This window comes from Trachypithecus francoisi, unplaced genomic scaffold, assembly GCF_009764315.1.
Source record: "Trachypithecus francoisi isolate TF-2019V2 unplaced genomic scaffold, Tfra_2.0 Lachesis_group11, whole genome shotgun sequence".
NCBI lineage: Eukaryota > Metazoa > Chordata > Mammalia > Primates > Cercopithecidae > Trachypithecus > Trachypithecus francoisi.
In genome coordinates, this window is record NW_022681456.1 from 20,175,671 (window position 1) to 20,199,548 (window position 23,878).

The following is a 23,878-nucleotide window of genomic DNA, read 5'->3' on the forward strand; positions in this document are numbered from 1 at the left end:
TCTGCAGCAACAGATAATGGAGTTGGGGCTGAGTAGGGGCAGCGACCAAACATTTTAGCCTACTATCTGCAGCGCCTACTGACAGCACATCTGGGCCAACAGTTGCAAATTGAGGTCCCAAGTCCAAATAGGGCCTGCAGTTGCGCTCTGTTGCCCTGTTTCCATCAATTCCCTCCCTCCCTCCCTCTCTTCTTCTTTCCTTCCTGCAACAAACATTTAGTGAGCACTGACATGTAATGTGGTATCACATGGGATATCACACATATCCCGGTACATGTCAGTGCTCACTAAATGTTTGTTGCAGGAAGGAAAGAAGAGGAGAGGATACAAAATTTCTGTTCTCCTGGAACTTACATGCTGGCTGGGGGAGAAAAGGAAAATGCTAAGCACTGTGCAGAGCAGAAAGGGGGCTGGTAGTGCAAGACTGCAATTTTATTTTTATTTATTTATTTTTATTTTTAAGATGGAGTTTCACTCTTGTCACCCAGGCTGGAGTGCAGTGACACGGTCTCAGCTCACTGCAACATCTGCCTCCCGGGTTCAAGCGATTTTCCTGCCTCAGCCTCCCGAGTAGCTGGGATTACAGGGGTCCGTCACCATACCTGGCTAATTTTTGTATTTTTAGTAGAGACAGGGTTTCACCATGTTGGCCAGGGTGGTCTCGAACTCCTGAACTCAGGTGATCTGCCCACCTTGACCTCCCAAAGTGCTGGGATTACAGGCGTGACCCACCGTGCCCCGGGAAAAATTGCAATTTTAAATTGCATGGTCAGGCCTCAGTGGAAGAGGACATTGGATCAAGAACCTTGAAGAGGAGAAAAAGAGAGACAAATGGATGGGGAAGAGAATTCTCATTCTCTTCTAGGAAGAGAAAACAGCCACTACAGAGGCCTTGAATGGGCCTGTGGACCTGGTAAGCTCAGAGCAGCCAGGAGGCCAGTGTGGAGTAAGTCAAGGCCAGAGGGAGACCAGGGCCCACCCTACAGGACTTGAGGCCTCTGCACCCTGTGAAACCATGGAGAATTTTGAGCTGAGGAGGCAAGTGATCTGATTCTCATAATAGTGTTTTAAAAATTGTATCATTAAAAAAAGAAAATCTAAGCTGGCACTTAAATATATTTTATTTAAGCCAGCAAATCATCCTTCCCGGGCTGTGCAGTTCCCCAGCCCAACCTCAGCTCCATTGCTGTATCTCCTTCCCTTTCCCACGCTGACCCCTCGATAGGGTCCCCCTGTGTCTCTACTGGCCCAACTCACCTTGCTGACTCTTGAGGCCTTGTGAACACAGTTCTCATGGAGGCGGCGCAAGATGATATCGATGGCCTTTTTCACCTGCTCCTGGAACTGGGGGCTCGGCTTCAGGTGGTCCTGGATGAAGCGGTCCAGCTCCTTGGTGGGGATCTGAGACAGGTCCAAGGCCATTCCCGGCACAGAGGGGGTGACGCTGACTGCCCCAGAGGGGCCGGGAGCTGGGCATGAAGGTGCTTTACTCCCTGCTCTTGGGGACACAGCATTGAGGCTCTTGCTGTTTTCAGGGGTCTTCTGGTTAGGGTTTAGCTGGATGGGGTGGCCCAAACCTGAGCATCTGGCACGTGGAAGACCCTGGAAGGTCGTTGAAGGAGCTGCCTCAGCCAGGTGCAGAGGTTTCTGCATCAACCCAGTGCCTTCTCTCTCCAGCTCCCGCCCTTTGTACAGTCAGGGTGACTGAGGCTTAGAGAGGGGAAGTGGGAGGGCCACAGCGAACCCACCTGGCATCTTTGGGCAGAGTTGAAAAAGGTGCCTTTCTGAAGGGATAAACTGCAAAATGGGTGCCCTTGTTATGGGCAGAAAGGCCTGGTAAGCAGACCATAGGTGCAGAAAAACAAAGGGCTCCTTTGCCCCGGCAGTTTCAGCTTGAGCTTGGTGATAAGACCGTTTTACATGCCTGCTGCCCTGTGAATATTTATTTATTTATTTATTTATTATTTATTTTTTGAGATGGAGTCTTACTCTGTCACCCAGCCTGGAGTGCAAAGGAGTGATCACGGCTTATTGCAACCTCTGCCTCCCTGGTTCAAGCAATTCTCCTGCCTCAGCCTCTCGAGTAGCTGGGATTACAAGCACCCACCACGACGCCTGGCTAATTTTTGTATTTTTAGTAGAGACGAGGTTTCACCATGTTGTCCAGGCTGGTCTCAAACTCCTGACCTCAGGTAATCTGCCCGTCTCAGCCTCCCAATATGTTGAGATTACAGGCGTGAGCCACCACGCCCAGCCACCCCTGCTTTTTAAAGCCTGTTCCACACCATATGGCACATAGTAGATGCTCAGGAAACACTGGACATATAAACAAAGTGCAAAACCCAAGGGTCCTGGGACCCCCTCACTTACTGGCCCCTGCCAAGGCTGCACTGGATCCCCCATCCCCTTCAGAAAGCATGGGTGGTCACAGCAGGATGCTGCCTCCTGGGCTAGCAAATCCCAGTGCCAGGCTGCCCCATTCCCCAGGTCCCATGTGGGGTCGGCTGGGTCCAGGATCACAGGCCTGCAATTTCAGAGAGACAAGAAGGTTCTGGTTAGCAAGAGGGTTCTAGAGTGAAATGGACCTGGTTCCAATCACATCTCTGCTACTTTCCAGCTGTGTGACCTGGGGCAAATGATTTACCTTCTCTGAGCCTCAATTTCCTCGTCTGCAAAATGAGGATAACAACATTGCCTGCTTATCATTGTCAACCCTGGCTGCACGTTGGAATCACAAGACACCAGGATCCACTCTCAAGGGCTCTTGAGTTACACCCTACAATTCAGCAATTTCATTCCTAGGTATATTTCCAACAGATATGCATATGCGCCAAAAAAAAGTCCAAAAATGTTTATAATGGCCCTATTTGTAATAGCTCCAAGTTGAAAGAACTCAAATGTCCATCATCAGTAGAATGGACAACATATTTTGATAAATTCACACAATGGAATACTATACAGCAATAAAAAAGAATGATCCACAACTATATAGCTGAATCTCAAAGACTTAATCTTGAGAACAGAACAAGAAGCCAGACACAAAAGTACATGTGGCATGATTCCATTTAAATAAGATTTAAGAAAAGGCACAACTGTAATCTTAAAAGTGTAAGTGGGGTGATTTTGGAAGGTTACTGACTGAGAGGGAACCAGCGAGGTGCTGGAAATATTCTACCATGATCTGGGTGATGGTTTCAAAGTATGCAGTCTTCACACATTCATCAGAACACGCACTTTCTGCTATACATCAGCAAAACATTCACACATAAAACATGTGGGGTCAGGCACTGGTATGTTTTTTAAAACTCCCCCAGGTAATTCTAATGTGCTGCATCTGGGCTGAATCCAGTGAATTAAAACATGTACATGCAGCATTTAGCTTTGGCCTACACCCAAGCACTCAGTAGATGTGACCAGTTTTATCCTTGTTAATTATCTCCCCCTAGCCCCAGGACAGGAGAACAGGTATTATTAGGAGGTACCTGGGTCTCTCAAGCTGCCGCTGCAAGAACTGCCCAACTGCAGGGTCCTCGAAGCCATAGTTGACAGTCCAGAAGACACACAGGTGCTGATGCTGTTGGATCAGGTCCAGGACAGTCCGGAGGCCTTCGGCCAGGCTGAAAGCATCCTTCTTACAGCCCTGCTCCCAGGCGAAGATGGTCAGCAATTCCAGAGCATAGACCGGGGGCAGTGTCTCCTCACACAACCCCTGTAGGCACACCTGTGAGAGGGCATGGCAGGGGACTCAGAAGGATGAAGGAGAGGAAAGAGACCCAGCTCTCTGCAGAACCAGACTGGGGACCTTCCAGGCTGAGCCTGAGACAAGATGCTGTGTTCCAAGCCTGTTCCAAGAACAAGTGGCATTTCTCACCAGCCCTCACTGGTAGCTTCAGCAAAGTGGTTGGCTAGTATGATGGGGGAGTGGTGGGAGGGAGGGGTGTAAGTTTCAAGTCCCAAGGAGGCAGGGAGCAGTCAGAGAGAAGCCAAGGGTAGTCTCAACTTGCTACCTATCCTCAGATAAAGGTGAAGCAGATCTGGGGTCCCAGTTTCGTGGATGGTTGGAGAAGGGCACCAAGTTGTCGCCCTTTCACCCCTGGAGTGGGGTGGGGCAGCGGGCCAGGACTCTGTCCTTCCCTCCTCACTCCAGCTGTCTATCCCCCATCCCAAAATGCATTATTTCTATTTGTGAACCATATACTTGGGATCTCCATGTACCAGGGGGGGATTACTCCATGCCAAGGCAAGAATTCCAGGCCTCTGAGTAACTCCAGAGGGGATGCTTCAGCTTGCCAGAAGGTGACCCACCTGACTAGAAGCACCTAGCATCTCCACACTCCCTCCACTCACCCCCTGTCTTTGGGGTGATAAACACGCCTGGGTGCGCATGTATACCCACCACCCAGATCAAGATAGAATTTCTAACGCCCAACCAGGCTGACTCCATAGTTGTATTAATTAATTACTTAATTTATAGACAGAGTATTGCTCTGTTGCCCAGGCTGAAGTGCAGTGGCTCAATCATAGGTCACTGCAGCCTTGAACTCCTGGGCTCAAGTGATCTTCCTGCCTCAGCCTCCTGCATAGAGAGGACCACAGCCATGAGTCACCATATCCAGGAGTTTGCCCTTTTAAGAAGTACCAGGCTATTAGCATTTTCTGCCCCTGGAGAATCTTATGTGGAAAGAACCTGAGTAAGATTTACCAACACATATATTTATTTATGTGCAAGTGGAGGAAACAGAGGCCCAGAGAAGGCTAGGAACTTGTCCAGGGTCACACAGCAAGAAGATGGCTGAGCTAGAATTGGAATCCAGAATCTCCTAGACAGACTGCTTATGATGCCTGGTCCATCAGAATGACCAAGCCATGTGCTGCAAGATTTTAGGGGAGCCTGTTCCTCCATCTCCAGGCATAGACTTGGCATACTTTCCCCAGTGCATAAGAGTCTGGCAACAAACATAAACAGAGCAAGGGAGCATCCCTGAGGCTGGGGAGGGAGGTGTACTACCTCCACATTTCCTCATACCATACCAGACAGGCCAAAGTCCTGAATATGAACAGAAATACAATGGGAAACAATACGGTGGCAGGAAATATGAAAGAGTCATTTTACAAAGTCAGGATAGGGAAAGACCTCTTTTTTTTTTTTTTCTTGAGATGGAGTCTGGCTCTGTCACCCAGACCGGAGTGCAGTGGTGCAATCTTGGCTTACTGCAACCTCTGCCTCCTGGGTTCTAGTGATTCTCCTGCCGCAGCCTTCCAAGTAAGTGGAATTACAGGTGTGTGCCACCACGCCTGGCTACATTTTGTATTTTTAGCAGAGACAGGGTTTCACCATGTTGGCCAGGCTGGTCTTGAGCTCCTGACCTCAAGTGATCCACCTGCCTCGGCCACTCAAAGTGCTGGGATTCCAGTCGTGAGCCACTGCACCTGGCAGGATAGGGAAAGACTTCTTAAGACACACTAAGAATAACTCATTTTTCAAAGGATATATCTGAGTACATTAAAATTTAAATATTTTGTCCTACAAATAATCTTTAAACAAAGCAAAAGCCCAAGTCACGGACTGGAAGAATACTGGAAGAATGCATTATATTAACTAAATAAGGATCAGTATCCACAATATATAAAGAGCTTCAACAAATCAATAACAAGACAGCTAACCGAGGAGAAAATAATGCACAAGGTACATAAACAGATAATTCCCAGAAAGAGAACATGAATGGCCACTAAATGTATGACAACAGTTTCACGACTATGGAAGTACAAAGCAAATAGTCACATGTCTGGAGCAACCCTCCCAAGTGGCTTCACCTGGTGGTACCAGTGCTTCACCAGCAAGATCAGGTTCTTCAACTTGGCCGGGCGAATGTTCACAAAGTCCCTCCGCAGTTCTGTGAAGCAGGCCGCATGCTCACCCCCTTGGCAGCCACTGTTGAGGAGGGTAGAGTAGACTTGTGGCTTGGGTTTGACATGAGAGCCAGCCTGACCTGTTGGTGTGAAGTGCTGTGAGTTAGGAAGGGCACTGAGGACACAGGATGGAGGGCGGTGGGCAGCCCACAGGCTGAGGTGGAAGGATTGCTTGAACCCAGGATGGAGGTTGCCGAGCTCAGCCTGGGGCACTGAGAGAGAATGGGAAGAATTTGGAGGGGAAGAAATCTGGCAACATGGGAGTCGGGGGACTGGGAAGAGAGCCCGGAGCTTTTCAGGAGTCTGGGAAGAAAAGCGGCACTCCAGAATGCAGTGGGAGAGTCCCTCCCTCCCAAATGGCCAGGCAGTCCTTGGAGCAATAGCTCAAAGAAGAGCAGCTGCATTCTAAGATGGTTAAACAGGAAAGATGCTTCCAGCTGAGTCAGCAGTACCTGCAGCCTGGCAACTCTCTCCTTCCGTGAGCCTTCCTCAAAACACCACTCTACATACCCTTAATTAAGAGGTGTCACAGAGAGGAAAATGATGCCCAAGCAATAAAAGGCAAAAAGCCCTGATCCTTTAGCAGTGGTTGTTGATATTTTTTACTACAGGCCTGGGGCTGTGGCTCACACCTGTAATCCCAGCACTTTGGGAGGCCGAGGTGGGCAGTTCACCTGAGGTCAGGAGTTCAAGACCAGCCTGGCCAACATCGTGAAACTCTATCTCTACTAAAAATATACAAAAATTAGCCAGTCATGGTGGCACTCGCCTGTAATCCCAGCTACTCCAGAGGCTGAAGCACGAGAATCGCTTGAACTCAAGAACTCTCTCTCTCTATATCTATATCTATATATATATTTTACTGCATACTGGGCACTGGACAGAAGGTCTTTACATGTATCTCCACCACAACCCTATGAGGCAAGTACAGTTCTTCATCCCATTTGATAGCTGAGGAAGTTGAGGCACAGAGAAATTCCATGCTTTGCCCAAGGTTATACTGCCAGCATGCAATGGAGTCAGGATTTGAGCTCAGAGCTGGTGGACTTTACAGGATGCACCTTTTCCTCCACCACTCCCATGGGCATGACTTGGGAGAAGTAAACACTCTCCATAATTCCCTGAGGTTGCTGCTACCGCTTGCCTGCTGTGTGGCTTTGGGTGGGTCACTGTATGTCTCTGAGCCTCCGTTTCCCCATTGGTGAAATTGAAGCTGAAACCTCATAGGTTTGTTGTGAAGAACTGATGAGATAAAACATGTCAAGTTCTTGGAATAGTTAAGCATTTAATAAGTAGGAACCATTATGACTAATATATATATACCCAGCCTGGGTGTGGTGGCTCATGCCTGTAATCCTAGCACTTTAGGAGGCTGAGGCAGGTGGATTATTTGAGCCCAAAAGTTCAAGACCAGCCTACTGGTCTTGGTGAAACCCTATCTCTATTAAAAAAAAAAAAAATTAGCCAGGCATGGTGGTGCATGCCTGTAGTCCCAGCTACTCGGGGGGCTGAGGTGGGAGGATTGCTTGAACCCAAGATGGAGGTTGCAGTGAGCCAGGATTATGCCACTACACTCCAACCTGGGTGAGAATGAGACCCTGTCTTAAAAATGTGTGTGTGTGTGTGTGTGTGTGTGTGTGTACCTAGTAAGTGGATACACTAGGCATGGGGTACCAGGCATAGGGGATGTGGCTACCTGCCCAAAGGATAAAGCTATCCCCCAGATCATCAAGGTAAATAATAATAACAATAATAATAGAAACAACAACAATAATAGAAATAATAATAGTAAACGCTCTTACAACCCTTATCACATGCTAGACATTTTTTTTTTTAAGAAGTCTTAGACAGATTGTAGTGGCAAAATCACAGCCCCCTGCAGCCTCCACTGCCTGGGCTCAAACAATCCTCCCACCTCAGCCTCCCCAGCAGCTGGGACCACAGGGAGGCATGCACTACTACACCTGGCTATTTTTAAATTATTATTATTTGTAGAGACTAGAGCTTGCTGTTTTGCCAAGGCTGATCTTGAACTCCTGGGCTCAAGCGATCCTCTCATCTTGGCCTCCCAAAGCTGGGATTACAGGCACGAGCCACAGCGCCTGGCCCACTAGGCACACTTCTATGTTTGATTACATATATTAATGCATTTAATTCTTCTGACAACTCGATAAGATTACTAATATCCCCATTGGTATTATCCTCATTTTACGGATGAGGACACAAAAGACATATTTTTATCTTAACTCAAGCACAGGTATATTACAAAGAATGCAAAAATCACATTAATGTTTTCAAGATAAAATACAAGATTTTGCGGAATTCTGGTTTGGTCCCCAGGCCCCTACTGCTAGCCACGTGTCCACTTGGCTTAGCTTTCGGGAATATTTGTGGAAGGGCTGAGCAGTAACTGCTCCAGGCAGTGGCTGAGGGAAACTACCAGATGCTTGTGGGAGGGCCAAGCTCCTTGACAGCAGGACCACAGATCCAGGAGGAACTGGGCTTTCTCTGCCTTTGTCTGGCACAAGTCCAATATGTTTAGTCCCCAAACTGAGGCTGAGAGAGGGGTAGAGGCTGGCCCAGGTCACATAGCAAGTCGGTGGCTGGGCTAGAATTGGAAGTCCTGTGTTGTTCCCAGTGATCTTGCCCCCAATCCTGGAACAGTCCAGGAACCCCTCACCCAGGACATCGAAGGCAGGCACCAGGCTAACATCCATCCAGTCCTCAAGATCTATGGATGTCAGGCGGAACTGCAGGGCCCCAGGCACACTCTGCTCAGGAAAGTTGAGGCTCAGACCAGGGACTGGGTTCTGCCACCAGGATTCCAGCAATGCCCGCATCTCACTAAGGATCTCTGCATGGCGGGCCCTCTGGTCCACGTAGCTCTTGAAGCAGTCGAGGAAGATGACAAGTTCAGAATCACAGCCACCCTTGAGAGCTGTGCCCCGGCCAGAGGAGCCTCCCTGGGCAAAGAAAAACAACTCAGAATTTCATACTGTCCAATTCTAGTGGCCTTGCAACCTGGCAGGTGACTTAAGTGAAGTGAGGGTGCTGGGGAGAGACTGTGGCCACATGGTTCTAGATGTTGAAGCCACACGGGAATGTGAGTCCAGGGTAGCCAGCCTTGAGATTTCAAGAGAAGCAATTTTAATATGTAAATCCATGATTTTTTTTTCCATAGAAACAGAGTCTTGTTCTGTCACCCAGGCTGGAATGCAGTGACATAATTGTGCTCACTGCGGCCCTGAACTCCTGGGCTCGAGTGATCCTCCTGCCTCAGCCTCTCAAGTAGTTGAGACTACAGGCACATGCCACCATACCTGGCTAGTTTTTACATTTTTTTTTTTTTTTAAAGAGACAGGGTCTTGCTATGTTGCCCAGGCTGGAGTGCAGTGGTTATTCACAGACACGATTGTAGCTCACTGCAGCTTGGAACTCCTGAGCTCAAGTGATCTTCCTGCCTCAGCCTCCCAAGTATCTGAGACTACAGGCATGCACCACCGTGCTGTGCTAAATCCATAATTCTTATTTTATTTTTATTTTTGAGACAAAGTCTTGCTCTGTTGCCCAGGCTGGAGTGCAGTGGCACCATCTCAGCTCACTGCAACCTCCATCTCATGAGTTCAAGCGATTCTCCCACCTCAGCCTCTCGAGTAGCCGGGACTACAGGTGTGCACCACCATGCCCAGCTAATTTTTGTATTTTTAGTAGAGATGAGGTTTCACCATGTTGGCCAGGCTGGTCTCGAATTTCTGACCTGAAGCGATCTGCCCTCCTTGACCTCCCAAAGTGCTAGGATTACAGGCCAAGTAAGCCACCATGCCAGGCCTATAGCCATGATTTTTAAATGTTGGCAACTAACTTTTTAAAAACTCAAGACCGCAGGTAAAACAAATTCTGCTTTGCAGAACACACGTTTGCAATCTTTGCTCAGAATGGGTACAGAACTGTGACATGACTCAATTTCTGAGACCTGTGTGATCAGTGTTTCTTTCAGCAAAGCTTCCAACCTGAGAATTTGGAAAAGAAACTCCTAAACATTGTCAGAGCCACTGTTGTGTGTCTGGGATCTGACGTCTCTACTCTCACTTTCAACACAAAACAACTGTGATGTAGTTACATGTGGTTGCAGATATGGGGAGTGAGGCTCAGACGGTGAAATGAGTTACACAGCCAGTAAACAGCAAGAACCAGGATGGAGCCCTCCAGGAGCAAGTCTTGCCACAAACTGGGACCCCCTACTTATCCCGATGATTATGCCAGTCCTTTTACTTCCAGCTCCCACAATGTGGGGGCTGCTGACAAAGTGGGAAGAGGGAATATTACAGGCTGGGCACTTCCTGCACGTTTCACACACTTTCATCTCACTGAACCTTCCTCACAGCCCCGGAAGTAAGGTACCAATTTACAAAAGAGGAAGCAAAAGCACAGTGCTCACTTCATAAAGGAGGAAATGAAAGCACACGGAGATTGTGCTCAAGACCCCCCCGCCTGCCGTACCCCTTTCCAGGGAAGCTAAGGATGCCAGGGCTTTCTCTTGCTGCACAGAAATCCCTCCTGTCCGTCTCCAAGGTAGAAACGGGACTTCATACCTCCTAGGCAACAAGTCTGTCCTCCTTCCCCACCTCCCAAGCTGAGAGTCAGCCCCAGGAAACCACTAGGTGCTCTGAGGCCATTTCTACTCTGCGTTTTCACTCCCTCTCCTGACAACCTCCAAATCTGCTTTAGCACACCCAGGTTCCCTCGGTCCATCCACCCCTGGTACCCCCGAATTTACCCTGAGGATAAGGTAGCTCATGACTTGTCTCCTCCCTGAATCTGCGAGTGTCCTGGGATCACAGTGGCAGTGTGGCTGTATTTAAGTGACAAAAAGTGACCTGGAGCCTGGGCAACACGGTGAAATCCCATCTCTACAAAATATGCAAAAATTACCTGGGCACGGTGGCTCACACCTGTAATCCCAGCACTTTGAGAGGCCAACGCAAATTGATCACTTGAGCCCAAGAGTTCCAGACCAGCCTGGGCAACACGGCAAAACTCTATCTCTATAAAAAAATGCGAATAATTAGCCAGGAGTGGTAGTGTGTGCCTGTAGTGCCAGCTACTTGGGAGGCTGAGGTATGAGAATAACTTGAGCCCGGGAGGCGGAAGTTGCAGTGAGCCAAGATCGTGCTATTGCACTCCAGCCTGGGTGACACAGCGAGACCCTGTCTCAAAGAAAAAAAAAAAGTGACTCAGAGCAGTAGTTTGGCGTTTAGCCTCAGTTTCCCTATCCATAAAACAGGTACAATAATACCTACCTCACTGAATGTGGGGATGAAACGAGGTAATACTCATTTAATGAGATAATTTTCATTGTTATTTGGTAATGTCTCGATAAATTGGGCTATTCTGGCTGTTATGGAGTATTATTACTTCTGTATCCTTAGGGTCTGGCATAGTGTGAGGCCCTCAGCCTGTCTGAATGACTGGGTGAATGAGTGAGTGAGTGAGTGAATGAAAATGGATGAGAGGCAGCCTCTGAGAGCAGAGATGCAGGAATCAGGCTACTTGGATTTGAATCCTGGCTGGGCCTCTTACAGGATTGGACATGTCACTGTGCCGCTCTGTGCCTCAGTTTCTCCATCTGTCAAGCAGACTTAAGAGTACCTACCTGGCTCGTATGTTCAGGGAACTTAGTACAGGACTGGCACATTGGAAGTGTTTGTTAAAGAAATGAATGAGAGGTGCACAAGTGGATAAAAGCCACCCCCACCGTAAGGCTATGTGAGGCTTAAGCGTCCTCCCAAGATTGTCCCCTTTGGACACATAAAGACCCCGAGGCGGCACCTCACCTTTACGATTTTCAGCACTCGCGGGGCAGCAGCTCCGGAACGCCCCCCGCGCTCCCTCAAGGCAGCGGCCAGAGCTCCCAGGGCGCGCCGCGCCTTCTCTGTGAACTCCTTCCGCGGCTGCAGCCTTGTGGCCACGAACCTGTCCAGCGCGCTGGCCGGGGTGCGGTACAAGTCCATGGCCACCTGGCGCAGCTGCAAGGGGAAGCAGGGTTCTGGCGCGGCCTTTAGATTTCTGGTTTCCCTGCTCGGCTCTCCGCACCACGCCCAGCTCGCCAGGACCTAGGTCCTCGGTCTCGAGAGTGGCGTGAAATGGGGACCGGCACTGCAGGTTCTGTCTTCCTTAGGTTTCTCTACTCCTCCCCAAACTTGGGAAATTCCCTGCTTTCAGTTTCGTTTCTTTCTAGCAGCTCTTGGATCTGGCACCCACTTCCTGGTTCCCTTTCCAGCTATGACTTCCTCTCCTTCATCTCCTTGCTTCCAGCTGTCCCTGCAACCACCAGCTGCAACGAACTAATCACAACCTAACAAAGTATCTTGACAGAAGCAGGTCCACAGAACGTATGGGTACATATTGAGTAACATACTCAGAGCATTTCAGAAATGTGCAGGTTTTACATGAAAAAAAAATCAGGATTTAATAAACGGAGAACTCCTATGTTGCCGTCTGGCTGAGGAATGTGTTCTAAACACCACTGCCACCACTAATGATAATAAAGCACACTTGGAGACTCTCACTGACTCCTCCCAACGACCATGGTGTAGGTGCTATTATCATCACCCATTTGACAGATGAGGAAGTCAAGGTACAGAGGAACTAGGTAACTGCCCAAGGTAACACGGCTGGAAAGTTATCTGGCTGGATTCAAACCCAGCGCAAGCCCACAGAGCTGCCTTCTTCAGAAGCCAACTCTTCCTAAATAATTTATATGTGTAATGCAGTTCCAATAAAAATTCCATTTTTAAAAACTTCAAACACACGATCTAAAGTCTGTCTGCAAGAATTAAAAATTATTTTGGAGGAGAAGGGAGGAAGGAAAGTCAGTCAGTTTAGAATGGTACCTTGCACAACAACACTACACATTAAAACATTGTAAAGCTGCAATAGGGAAATCCTCTCGGAACGGGCACAAAGCTAAGCAGACTGTAAGCTATAAGCTGCAGAGTGGAGATTTTAATCCAGGACCATTGCGCTTCTATCTTCATGGCCTGTCTCCTCCTTTTTCTGCTTATTTCTTGCTGCTTCTCCACCCAGGTTCCCAGAGACTGCACGCCTGAGCTCTCTTCCAGGCCTGGTACAAGCCATAGCCTATCTCCTCCTCCCCATCTTACTAAAAACTCACAGGTCCTCTCTCCTGTCTGCCCCGGGACCCAGCATTTACTCTGTCTCTGAGTACTTTTCAGGTAATAGTCTTTTTTTTTTTTTTTTTTTTTTTTGAGACGGAGTCTTGCTCTGTCGCCCAGGCTGGAGTGCAGTGGCCGGATCTCAGCTCACTGCAAGCTCCGCCTCCCGGGTTTACGCCATTCTCTCGCCTCAGCCTCTCGAGTAGCTGGGACTACAGGCGCCCGCCATCTCGCCCGGCTAATTTTTTGTATTTTTTTTTTAGTAGAGACGGGGTTTCACCGTGTTAGCCAGGATGGTCTCGATCTCCTGACCTCGTGATCCGCCCGTCTCGGCCTCCCAAAGTGCTGGGATTACAGGCTTGAGCCACCGCGCCCGGCCAGGTAATAGTCTTAACAAGTGCTTCCTGACATCTGCATGTTAACTGAAAGGAAATAGATAGGATTAGAGTGTGAATTTCAGAGGTCATGGTCAACCAGAGGGAGAGATGCTGGGTCTGTAGTGTGTACATCACAACATACGTAGTATGCAGTATTTTGAGTAGTGAATGCTGCATCACTTGGAATATTCAAGTATGGGCAGGAGACTATTTTGTAGGCCAGGTGTTGTGGCGGGGATTTAAGTCAAGGGATTCTGCAAGATTTTCATGCTTGTCCATTAATCACAGTCTTCTTCCTGAGTCACAGGCCACTTTAGAAACTTTCTATTCAAGATAGTGGATTGAACACAAGCTCAAAATTCTATTAAAATAGCAGCAAAGATATATTAAAAGCATAATGGAAATCAACAGGGTTGGAAACTGAGAAAAAGTGGAGTCAAGGGAACAGGACATTGGAGGCATTTTTAGAAGATGGAACACAAAAGGGTCAATATTGGGTCAGGATGGTGGACTGAACATATACACAAGCCTTCAACGTTCATCCCAGGCCTCTAGAGGTGGCAGGAAAGAGATGGAAAAACTTTAATAATGTCGCTGGGTCCTAACCAGAGGTGCCCTAGATAAACCGGAAACTGAGATCCCTGGCAGAGATATGGGATTGGATGAAGGAGGAAATTGCAGCCAAAACGCATAAAGGAGGGGGTGCCTATGCAGAGTGGAAAGGATCTGAGGGGCTGCAGGCTCTAGGCAGTGGATTGAAGGAGGAGAGACCCTAGGTTAACTGTCATGGTTGTCAGTTGTGCTGGCATAGTAGTGACAGCCTCTAAAGACATGCGCTCTCCCGCCCCAACCTTTCTGTGTTGAGTAACAGGCGGCAGAGGTGCCTGTTTAAGGAGGGAGCAGTGAGGGTGGGGCAGAGAGGCAGGGAAGTGCCCAGCATACCTGGCCTCATCCGGAAAGAACAGGAAGCCCTGTATGCAGAAGACTCGTTCCTGGCACTTCCTCTTTTCTCACCACTGCCTCCAGATGCAGTAAGAAGGTACCCACTTCACAGGGAGACAAGCAGAACATCCCCAGTGGGCAAAAAGCACACATCCAAAGGTGCCAGATTATTTTGGGAGATTGAATGCTATGAATATAAAAACTCACATGTAAGGACGTTAAAATAATCAATAAAGGAGAAGGAGTCTTCTATGGTCTGAATTTGTCCCCCAAAATTCATGTGTTGGAAACTTACTCCCCAGTGCAGCACTTGGGAAGCGGGGTCTAACAGGAGGTGTTTGTGTCATGAGGGCTCTGCCCACATGAATGGATTACGGCCACTATGAAAAGAACTTGCAGGAATGGGTTCATTCTCTTCTGCTTTTCTGCCATATGAGGACAGAGCGTTCCTCCTCTCCAAAAGACACAGCATTTTTCAAGGTGTCATCCTGGAAGCATAGAGACCAGGCCTTAACCTGCTGAAGCCTTTATCTTGCACTTCTCAGCCTCTGGAACTGTGATAAATAAATTTCTGTTCTTTGCTAATTACCTAGTGGCTTTCTGTTTTAGAAGTGCAAATTGCACTAAGATGGTCTTAGAAATATATAATTAACATGCTCAGAGGGATTAGATATTATATCCATTATAATTATTCATTGTATTCATAATTATTCATCATATCCATGAAACAAGAAGTTATGAAAATCAACTGCCACCACCATCACATTGGAAGTGAAAAAATAATGCAAAATAAAACCAAAGATGAACAGAAAAACCAAACCTTCTCCATAGATAGCCTGAATAAATATACCTGAAGATGAAATTGGTAAACTGGAAGATGGAATGGAGGAAATTACCCAAGATTACAGGAAAGCAAGACATAGAAAAGAAAGGTATAAAAGACAATTTATGAGATGTGGAAAACAGAACTATTCCTTCTTATTATAAATATTTATTGAGGCTGGGCGCGGTGGCTCATGCCTGTAATCCCAGCACTTTGGGAGGCCAAGACAGGTGGATCACCTGAGGTCAGGAGTTTGAGACTGCCCTGGCCAACATGGTGAAACCCTGTCTCTACTAAAAATACAAAAATTAGCTGGGCCTGGTGGCAGGCACCTGTAATCCCAGCTACTCAGGAGCCTGAGGCAGGAGAACCCAGGAGGCGGAGGTTGCAGTGAGCCGAGATCACATCATTGCACTCTACTCTGGACGACAAGAGTGAAACTCTGGCTCAAAAATAAATAAATAAATAAATAAATAAATAAATAAATAAATAAATATTGAGTGTTTCCTTTATGGTAGGCACTTGTCTAGCACAGAACATGTGTGGTGGGTAAGTGAAAAGGCCTCTGCTCTCATGGAATTTATATTCTAACAAGAGAAGATGGACAAAAAATTAATAAGCAAATAAGTGAAAAAATGTTGGATTCATGGTTAGATAAAATCTTAAGCAGAGGGTTTTTCTTGGTTTGCTTGGAATTAGAAGGCATATCTGGACAGGTCACTCACAGTTGTGGGTGTAACAAAATGTCTCAGAATGTCTGTTACACATTCTGTTACTTACTACTGTCAAACATATTCTTGGTTGATACAGTAGCAAATCATCTACTGTTCTCCTTGGAAAACTATTGCCTATTGCCTATATATAAAAGGTGCCAGTATCCACCTACAGATACTCTCTCTATTATTATTATTATTTTTTTTTTTTCTGAGATGGAGTCTCACTCTTTTGCCCAGGCTGGAGTGCAGTGGCGTGATCTTGGCTCACTGCAAGCTCCGCCTCCCAGGTTCACGCCATTCTCCTGCCTCAACCTCCCAAGTAGCTGGGACTACAGGCACCCGCCACCATGCTCGGCTAATTTTTTGTATTTTTAGTAGAGACGGGGTGTCACCGTGTTAGCCAGGATGGTCTCGATCTCCTGACCTCGTGATCCGCCTGCCTCGGCCTCCCACAGTGCTGGGATTACAGGCGACTCTCTCTTTTTGCCTGTCTGCTTAGCCAACTCACTCACCACCTTGCACTGTCCCAGGAAGACATTGCTGCTGGTTTCTTTTTGAAAAAGAATATTCTTTCCTTCTTTCTTTCTTCCTTCCCTTCCTTCCCCTTCCTTCCCCTTCCTTCCTTCCTTCCTTCCTTCCTTCCTTCCTCCTTCCTTCCTTCCTTCCTTCCTTCCTTCCTTCCTTCCTTCCCTTCCTTCCTTCCTTTCTTTCTTTCTTTCTTTCTTTCTTTCTTTCTTTCTTTCTTTTTTCTTTCTTTCTGTCGACAGAGTCTTGCTCTGTCACCCAGGCTTCAGTGCAGCAGTGCGCTCTTGACTCACTGCAACCTCCGCCTCCTGGGTTGAAGCGATTCTCCTGCCTCAGCCTCCTGAGTAGCTGGGATTACAGGTGTGTGCCACCATGTCTGGCTAATTTTTGTATTTTTAGTATAAAGACGGGGTTTCACCACGTTGGCCAGGGTGGTCTCAACTCCTGACCTCAGGTGATCCACCCACCTTGGCTTCCCGAAGTGTTGGGATTACAGGAGTGAGCCACTGCGCCCGACAGAAAAAGAATCTTCTGATGCTTCAAAAGAATAAGTTGGATTCATGGATGGATAGAAGGATGAAGAAACTGTAGATATGCAATCAAGCAGGTGCCGTAAAACTTTCATTGTAAAATCTATGTGGTGAGTATATGAGTGTTCACTGCAAAATTCTTTCAATGTGGCTGTTAGCTTGGAAATTTTTATTAATGAAATGTTGGAAGAAACTGGCAAACTATGACCCATGGGCCGCATCTGGTCCAGCCTCTGCTTGTTTTTGTATTCTTTTTTTTTTTTTTTTGACAGAGTCTCGCTCTGTAGCCCAGGATGGAGTGCAGTGGCATGATCTTGGCTCACTGCAACCTCCACCTCACTGGTTCAAGCGATTCTCCTGCCTCAGCCTCCTGAGTAGCTGGGATTACAGGCACCTGCCACCACACTTGGTTAATTTTTCGATTTTTCGTAGAGACGGGGTTTCACCATCTTGGCCAGGCTGATCTCGAACTCCTGACCTCAAGTGATCTGCCTGCCTCGGCCTCCCAAAGTGTTGGGATTATAGGTGTGAGCTACTGCACCTGACTGTTGTACTTTTTAACATGTTTAAATGGTTAAGAAAAAAATAATCAATAGAAGAATATTAAAAATAAAAGAAGAATATTCTGTGACATGAAAATTATGAAATTCGGTGTCCATAAATAAAGTTTAATTGAAATGCCACAACACCCATTTGTTTATATATTGTCTATGGTTGCTTGCATTATAGCAACAGCAGAGATGAAGAGTCCAACTGAGGTTGGATGGCCCATAACGCCTAAAATATTTACTATATTGCTCTTCACGGGGAAAACTTGGCCAATCTAGCAACTGCTGGGCAGGTAGGTGGGACTTAATGATAGCTGCAGTGATTCTCATTTCACAATTCTGTTTTGTTCCTCTACATCAACACTAAGAAACCTTACTCATGACACTTATGATATTCAAAAAATATTTTATTTAATCAGCTGGCGGTACATGGGGGTTGAGAGCAGGGATAGAGTGAGGTTCAAGGGGGGATCCATTGACAAAGGAGGGAACGACAGTAAGACAGTGTGTTCTTCCAGGAGCTGATGCCACTTGGAGTCACAGTGCTTGAGGAATTGCATAATAGGCTGGAAATGGCAGATTTCTATGTTGATTCTTCATCACAACTGGGAATTATCTGCATTACCTCCATTTAACAGATTATGAAACTGAGGCTCAGAGAAGCTAAGTGACTTGCCTGGGACTGTACAGCAAAGCAGGGCAGGGAATGTGTGCCTATGGAGCTTAATTAAATGGACAAGGAAGCACTAAGACAGCAGGGTAGAGACTAAGAGCATAGGCTTTGAAGGCTGGCAGTTTAGGGTTTGCATACCAGCTCTGCCACTCACCAGTTGTATGACTTTGGGCACAATGACTTCAACCTGTCTGAACCTCAATTCTCTCATCTGTAGCAACGGGGAAATAATGCATTCATAGGTTTAGCAAAGTGGCTGGCATCAGATAAGCACTGAGTAAATAGCAGTTGTTTTGTTTTTATTACTTTTATGTTATTGTGTTTTTTGTTTGTTTGCTTGAGATGGAGTCTCGCTCTGTTGCCCAGGTTGGAGTGCAGTGGCACAAACTTAGCTCACTGCAACCCCCACTCCCCAGGTTCAAGCAATTTTCCTGCCTCAGTCTCCTGATTAGCTGGGATTACAGGGGATGGCCATGATGCCCAGCTAAATTTCGTATTCTTAGTAGATACGTGGTTTCACCATGTTGGCCAGGCTGATCTCGAACTCCTGGCCTCAAGTGATCTGCCGACCTCGGCCTCCCAAAGTGCTGGGATTATAGGCATGAGCCACTGTGACTGGCCATGTCATTGTTTTTATGATGATTATTAAGATTAAACCACAGCATCCTTTTCAGTCATACATAGCTAACTCAAGACTGAGATCCCACTATTTGTGTAAATCTACCTAGTATTTTTTTCTTAAATTTTATTTTTTAATGAGGGAGAGAGAAAGAGAGAAGGAGAGAGGGAGGAAGAGAGGGAGGGAGTTCACATGTATGCATATGGGGGCATTGAAAGCAGAGCTGGAAATAGATGCTAATTTTAAGTAGAGAGAGAGGTTGGGTTGTAATTAATTTTATGAGACGTCTGTTTATTATTGAAGATTTTCCTTGCTGTGATTCCTGCCTCCCTAAGCAACCTGGAAAATATGGGATAATGAGGCTCCTCTTGTCTGCTGCAAATTCACCACATGTTCACTAATTATTGGTGTAGTGCCTTCTGCCAACCGGTGTCAGTTTTACCTGAAAATGAAAAAAGGAGTGTGTGCTCACTCTCATATTAAGCAGCCTGTCTGCCCAGAGAGCATCAGTGAGAAAAGCCTATAGAAGCATCTCTGCTCTGGCAGTCAGGAGACCCTAGGTCTTGCTCGTGTTGTTTTGCTGTGCAGTCCCAGGTGAGTCACTTAGCTTCTCTGAGCCTCAGTTTTATTATCTGTCAAATGAAGAGAATGCAGGGCAACAGTTTTAGATGTTTTGGAGTCAGATGGTCTTGAGTTTGAGTCTGGAACCTATCTGTACCACATGAGCAAATGAGTGCCCTCTTCTGAGTCTGTTTCCTCATCATTAAAATGGATTTTATTTATCAAACAATTACCAGACGTCAGGTATCATTCCAAACACTTTATAAATATTAACTCTTTTTTTTTTTTTTTTTTTTTGAGACGGAGTCTCGCTCTGTCCCCCAGGCTGGGTGTAGTGGCCAGATCTCAGCTCACTGCAAGCTCCGCCTCCTGGGTTTACACCATTCTCCTGCCTCAGCCTCCCGAGTAGCTGGGACTACAGGCACCCGCCACCTTGCCCGGCTAGTTTTTTGTATTTTTTAGTAGAGACGGGGTTTCACCGTATTAGCCAGGATGGTCTCGATCTCCTGACCTCGTGATCCACCCGTCTCGGCCTCCCAAAGTGCTGGGGTTACAGGCTTGAGCCACCATGCCGGCCAATATTAACTCATTTAATCCTCATACAAATCCTATGAGGTAGATGCTATTATCAGGTTCCTTTTAGAGATACAGAAATAGCATAGAGAGGTTAGGAAATTAGCCCCATGTCACAGAGTTGGTAATTGGTAGAGCCAGGATTTGAACCCAGGCAGTTGGACTCCAGATTCCTTGCTTTTAGCTCCTTCCTCCTTCCATCATGCTCCTCCACCTCACAAGGTTGTGATGTGAGAATTAAATGAAATAATGAATGTAAGTTCCCTAGCATGTGTCTGGAAAGTTGTAAATGTCAATAAGTGGAGACTGCAATGGTTATGGTTATGCCTATTAGTGGAATGAGCTACCCAGGATGCCCCAAAACAAAAGTAAATACAATTCCAGACTGCATGAACAGAAGGCTCCGAAAAAGCATCTCTTTATAGTGTGTGGGTATGTATGGAAATGGTGACCCAGAGACTTTGGCCAAGATGGTGTAAATATGGAACCTATCAGTGAAAAATCTGGGGTTGGAAGCCAACCATCCTATTTTCCCGAAAACCAGTATATCCAGAAATGTCGATCAGCAGCCAGCTAACCAAGGAGAGTGTGTGTATTAGAGAAAAGAGAAAGAGAAAGAGCTCCCCGAATGAATGTGGGTTTCACTGAGTGAATGTGTGATGTCAGGGTGTGGGATACTCCCAGGGGAACATAACATTTGAAGGAACACAGTTTGATGGAGTTGATGCCTGCATTAGCAGCCTGTTGCTATTAAAATGAACCCTGATTTTGTTCAGATTTATTCTGGCACCAGGCTCAATATGTCACTTTATACAGTGATCCTGAGTTCAGTGGATTTGCCTATGGTCAGCACAAACCCAAACCAGGAGGGACAGGCATCCACAGTTCTGAGGCTGTCCCTTTAGGCATGATACAGTCTTTGGTCTTCAAGTCATAGGATTCAGTTCAGTAAATGCAAAGGTGTCTGTAATTTTGGACAAGCTACAACTATGCTGGATTCTGTTTCCAGCATCCTTGCTCCCAAACATAGATGGTTGCTGTGAACTGTGATGTGACCTCTGACAACTTCTCCCTACACAGCGGGGAAAAAATCAGAAAATCTGATAATTCTTGCTTGATATAAGTGAAAAAGACACCTATACTGCATCTGAGCCATGCTGCAGCTTGGGGGACTGCTTGTTACAGCAGCTAATGTTATCCTAACTAATACATCAAACTTTGTCCCATGTGATATACCAAGATCATAGTAGTCCTGCCATAATCATGCATGTTCTATAGAGTAAGGTTGATTTTAGTACAAAGCTGTCATGTGGGAGACTGTGGAGACCTCACCATTTGTGGGAGAGAGCAAAGATGGTGAATAGAAGTCTCCTATGGCCAAACACAAGATCTTGACTTTCACAGGATTCTGGGAGTCACATGGCTAAAAGTAGGGAGAGAGGCACTTCTTAAATTTACCGAAGATCCTATGCTCTGAATGACGTGTGACCAGAGAATTAGAATCGATGCTAATTTCAGGTATACAGTGATGTTGTGGGAAGTCAGGGACCCCGAACGGAGGGACCTGCTAAAGCCGTGACAGAAGAATATAAATTGTGAAGATTTCATGGACATGTATCATTTCCTCAATCAATACTCTTATAATTTCCTGTCTGTCTTTACTTTAATCTCTTAATCCCGTCATCTTCATAAGCTGAGGATGTATGTCACCTCAGAACCCTGTGATGATTGTGTTAACTGCACAAATTGTTCGTAAAGCATGTGTGTTTGAACAATATGAAATCTGGGCACCTTGGAAAAAGAACAGGATAACAGCGATGTTCAGAGAACAAGGGAGATAACCATTAAGTCTGACTGCCTGGGAACCAGGTAGGGCAGAGCCTTATTTCTCTTATTACTGAAAATAGGTAAGAGAAGTATCACTGAAATCTTTCCCCGATAAGGAATATTAATAATTAACAGTCCTGGGAAAAGAATGCATTCCCAGTGTGGGGTCTCTAAAATGGGTGCTCTGGGAGTGTCTGCCTTATGCCATTGCAGATAAGGGATGAACTACGTCCTGGCCTCCTGCAGCGCCCCCAGGCTTGCTAGGATTAGGAAATTCCAGCCTGATGAATTCTAGTCAGACAAGTTCTCTGCTCTTGAACCCTGTTAAGATGTTTATCGATGACAATGCGTGCACAGCGGGACATGAAACTTCATTAGTAATTCTAGTTTCACCCTGACCTTGTGATCTCACCCTGACCTTCTGCTCTATGATCTTTTTGTTGCCCTTGAAGCATGTGATCTCTGTGAGCCACACCTATTTGTACACTCTCTACCCTTTGAAAATTGCTAATAAAAACTTGCTGGTTTTATGGCTCAGGGGGCATCACGGAACCTGCTGACATGTGATGTCTCCCCTGGACACCCAGCTTTAAAATTTCTCCCTTTTGTTCTCTTGCCCTTTATTTCTCAGACCAGCCAACACTTAGGGAAAATAGAAAAGAATCTACTTTGAAGTATCGGGGGCTGGTTTCCCCTGACACAGTATGATGTTCAAGCATCATGTCGTACTCCTCAAACACATGCATTTTTTTATTAACATAAAATTTTAGGCCAAGTGCAGTTTTTCATGCCTCTGTAATTGTAGAATGCTGGGAGGTGGAGGCAGAAGCATTGCTTGAGCCCAGGAGTTCAAGACCAGCCTGGGTACCATAGTGAGAACTGGCCATTGCCCCCCACAGGCTCCTGCCATCAGATTTATTAGCGCTTTAGTAAATTATTAGATCATTTATTAGATAATTATAAGATAAATAGAACTCTATTGATTAGACCACTCATAAATAGTGCCTGTTACCTCATCAGACAATTGTCCCTGAGGAGTCTGTTGCTCATCTTTGCATCCCCAGCACTGAGCCAGAACATGGCCCACAGCAGACCTTTAATAAATATTTTTTGAATAATCATCATAATAAGCTCTAACTTCCTTCAGGATAAGCTATATGTGAGGTACTGGCATAAATCCATCATCCATTAGCTCATTCAGTCCTCTCTATAACACTAAGAGCCACAATTGCACCCAGATTTATTTATGTATTTATTTATTTACTTATTTCTGAGACAGGGTCTTGTTCTGTTGCCCAGGCTGGAGTGCAGTGGCTTGATCATGGCTCACTGCAGCCTTGACCTCATGGGCTTAAGCAATTCTTCCTCCTCAGCCTCCTGAGTAGCTAGAACTATAGGCATGAGCCACCACACCTGGCTAATTTTTTTTATTTTTATAGAGACAGGACCTCACTCTCTTACCCTGGGTGGTCTTGAACTCCTAGGCTCAAGCAATCCTCCTGCCTTGGCCTCCCAAAGCATGCCCTCCCATTTGACAGAGGAGAGCCTGTTTCACCAAGGAGTTAGGTAAGTGACTTGACATCTCGTAAGATTCAGAAGCAGGATTTGAGCCCAGGCAGTCTGACTCCAGAGCCCTGGGTTTGATCTGCCTGAAGGGAAGTTTGGAGAGGGGCAATACTGGCCTGTGGCTGGCTGGGAAAGGGGACCCTGGCACCTCACAGACAGGTGTGAGGGCTGTGCAAGGAGGGGATTTGTGTGAGGAAAAGGGGGAGGGTCTGGGAGAGTTCACACAGGGCCTCAAAGACAGCAGTACATCAAAATTCATCCCCTCATTGAGCTAGGAGACCTAACATGAAGCTGAGTGTGCAGAGTTCACCCATCAACCCTGGACCTCAAACTTGACATTGAACGTTTCCTCATTTTGAACACTTCCGCTGTGTCCTAATTTCTTCCATGAACTTCACTCTCATTTCTGTTGGCTAAACGTTAACTCTCTTAGTTTTGTTTTCTCATCAGGGAGGAGCTGAGGAAATTTATCTCTGGGGGAAAATTATCTCAGAAATTTCCAGCTCAGGTGCT

General features: G+C 46.5%; 1 protein-coding gene across 2 annotated transcripts in view; it reads right to left on the reverse strand.

Annotated features, from left to right (window-relative positions):
* The window catches only part of OAS3 (2'-5'-oligoadenylate synthetase 3), a 28,860-nt gene extending 16,575 nt beyond the window's left edge, over positions 1-12,285 (reverse strand). The window contains exons 1-6 of one of the 2 annotated variants that reach the window (XM_033220515.1): positions 11,745-12,279; positions 8,591-8,873; positions 5,815-5,990; positions 3,483-3,721; positions 2,371-2,524; positions 1,258-1,602 (exon numbers count right to left, since the gene is read on the reverse strand). In XM_033220515.1, the coding sequence (XP_033076406.1) occupies positions 1,258-1,602; positions 2,371-2,524; positions 3,483-3,721; positions 5,815-5,990; positions 8,591-8,873; positions 11,745-11,921 (1,374 nt within the window). In that variant the 5' untranslated portion in view covers positions 11,922-12,279. Of the gene's footprint in view, positions 1-1,257; positions 1,603-2,370; positions 2,525-3,482; positions 3,722-5,814; positions 5,991-8,590; positions 8,874-11,744 lie in introns of both variants that reach the window. The other variant, XM_033220516.1, reaches the window with a different exon arrangement.
* Between the last annotated feature and the right edge of the window lie 11,593 nt (positions 12,286-23,878).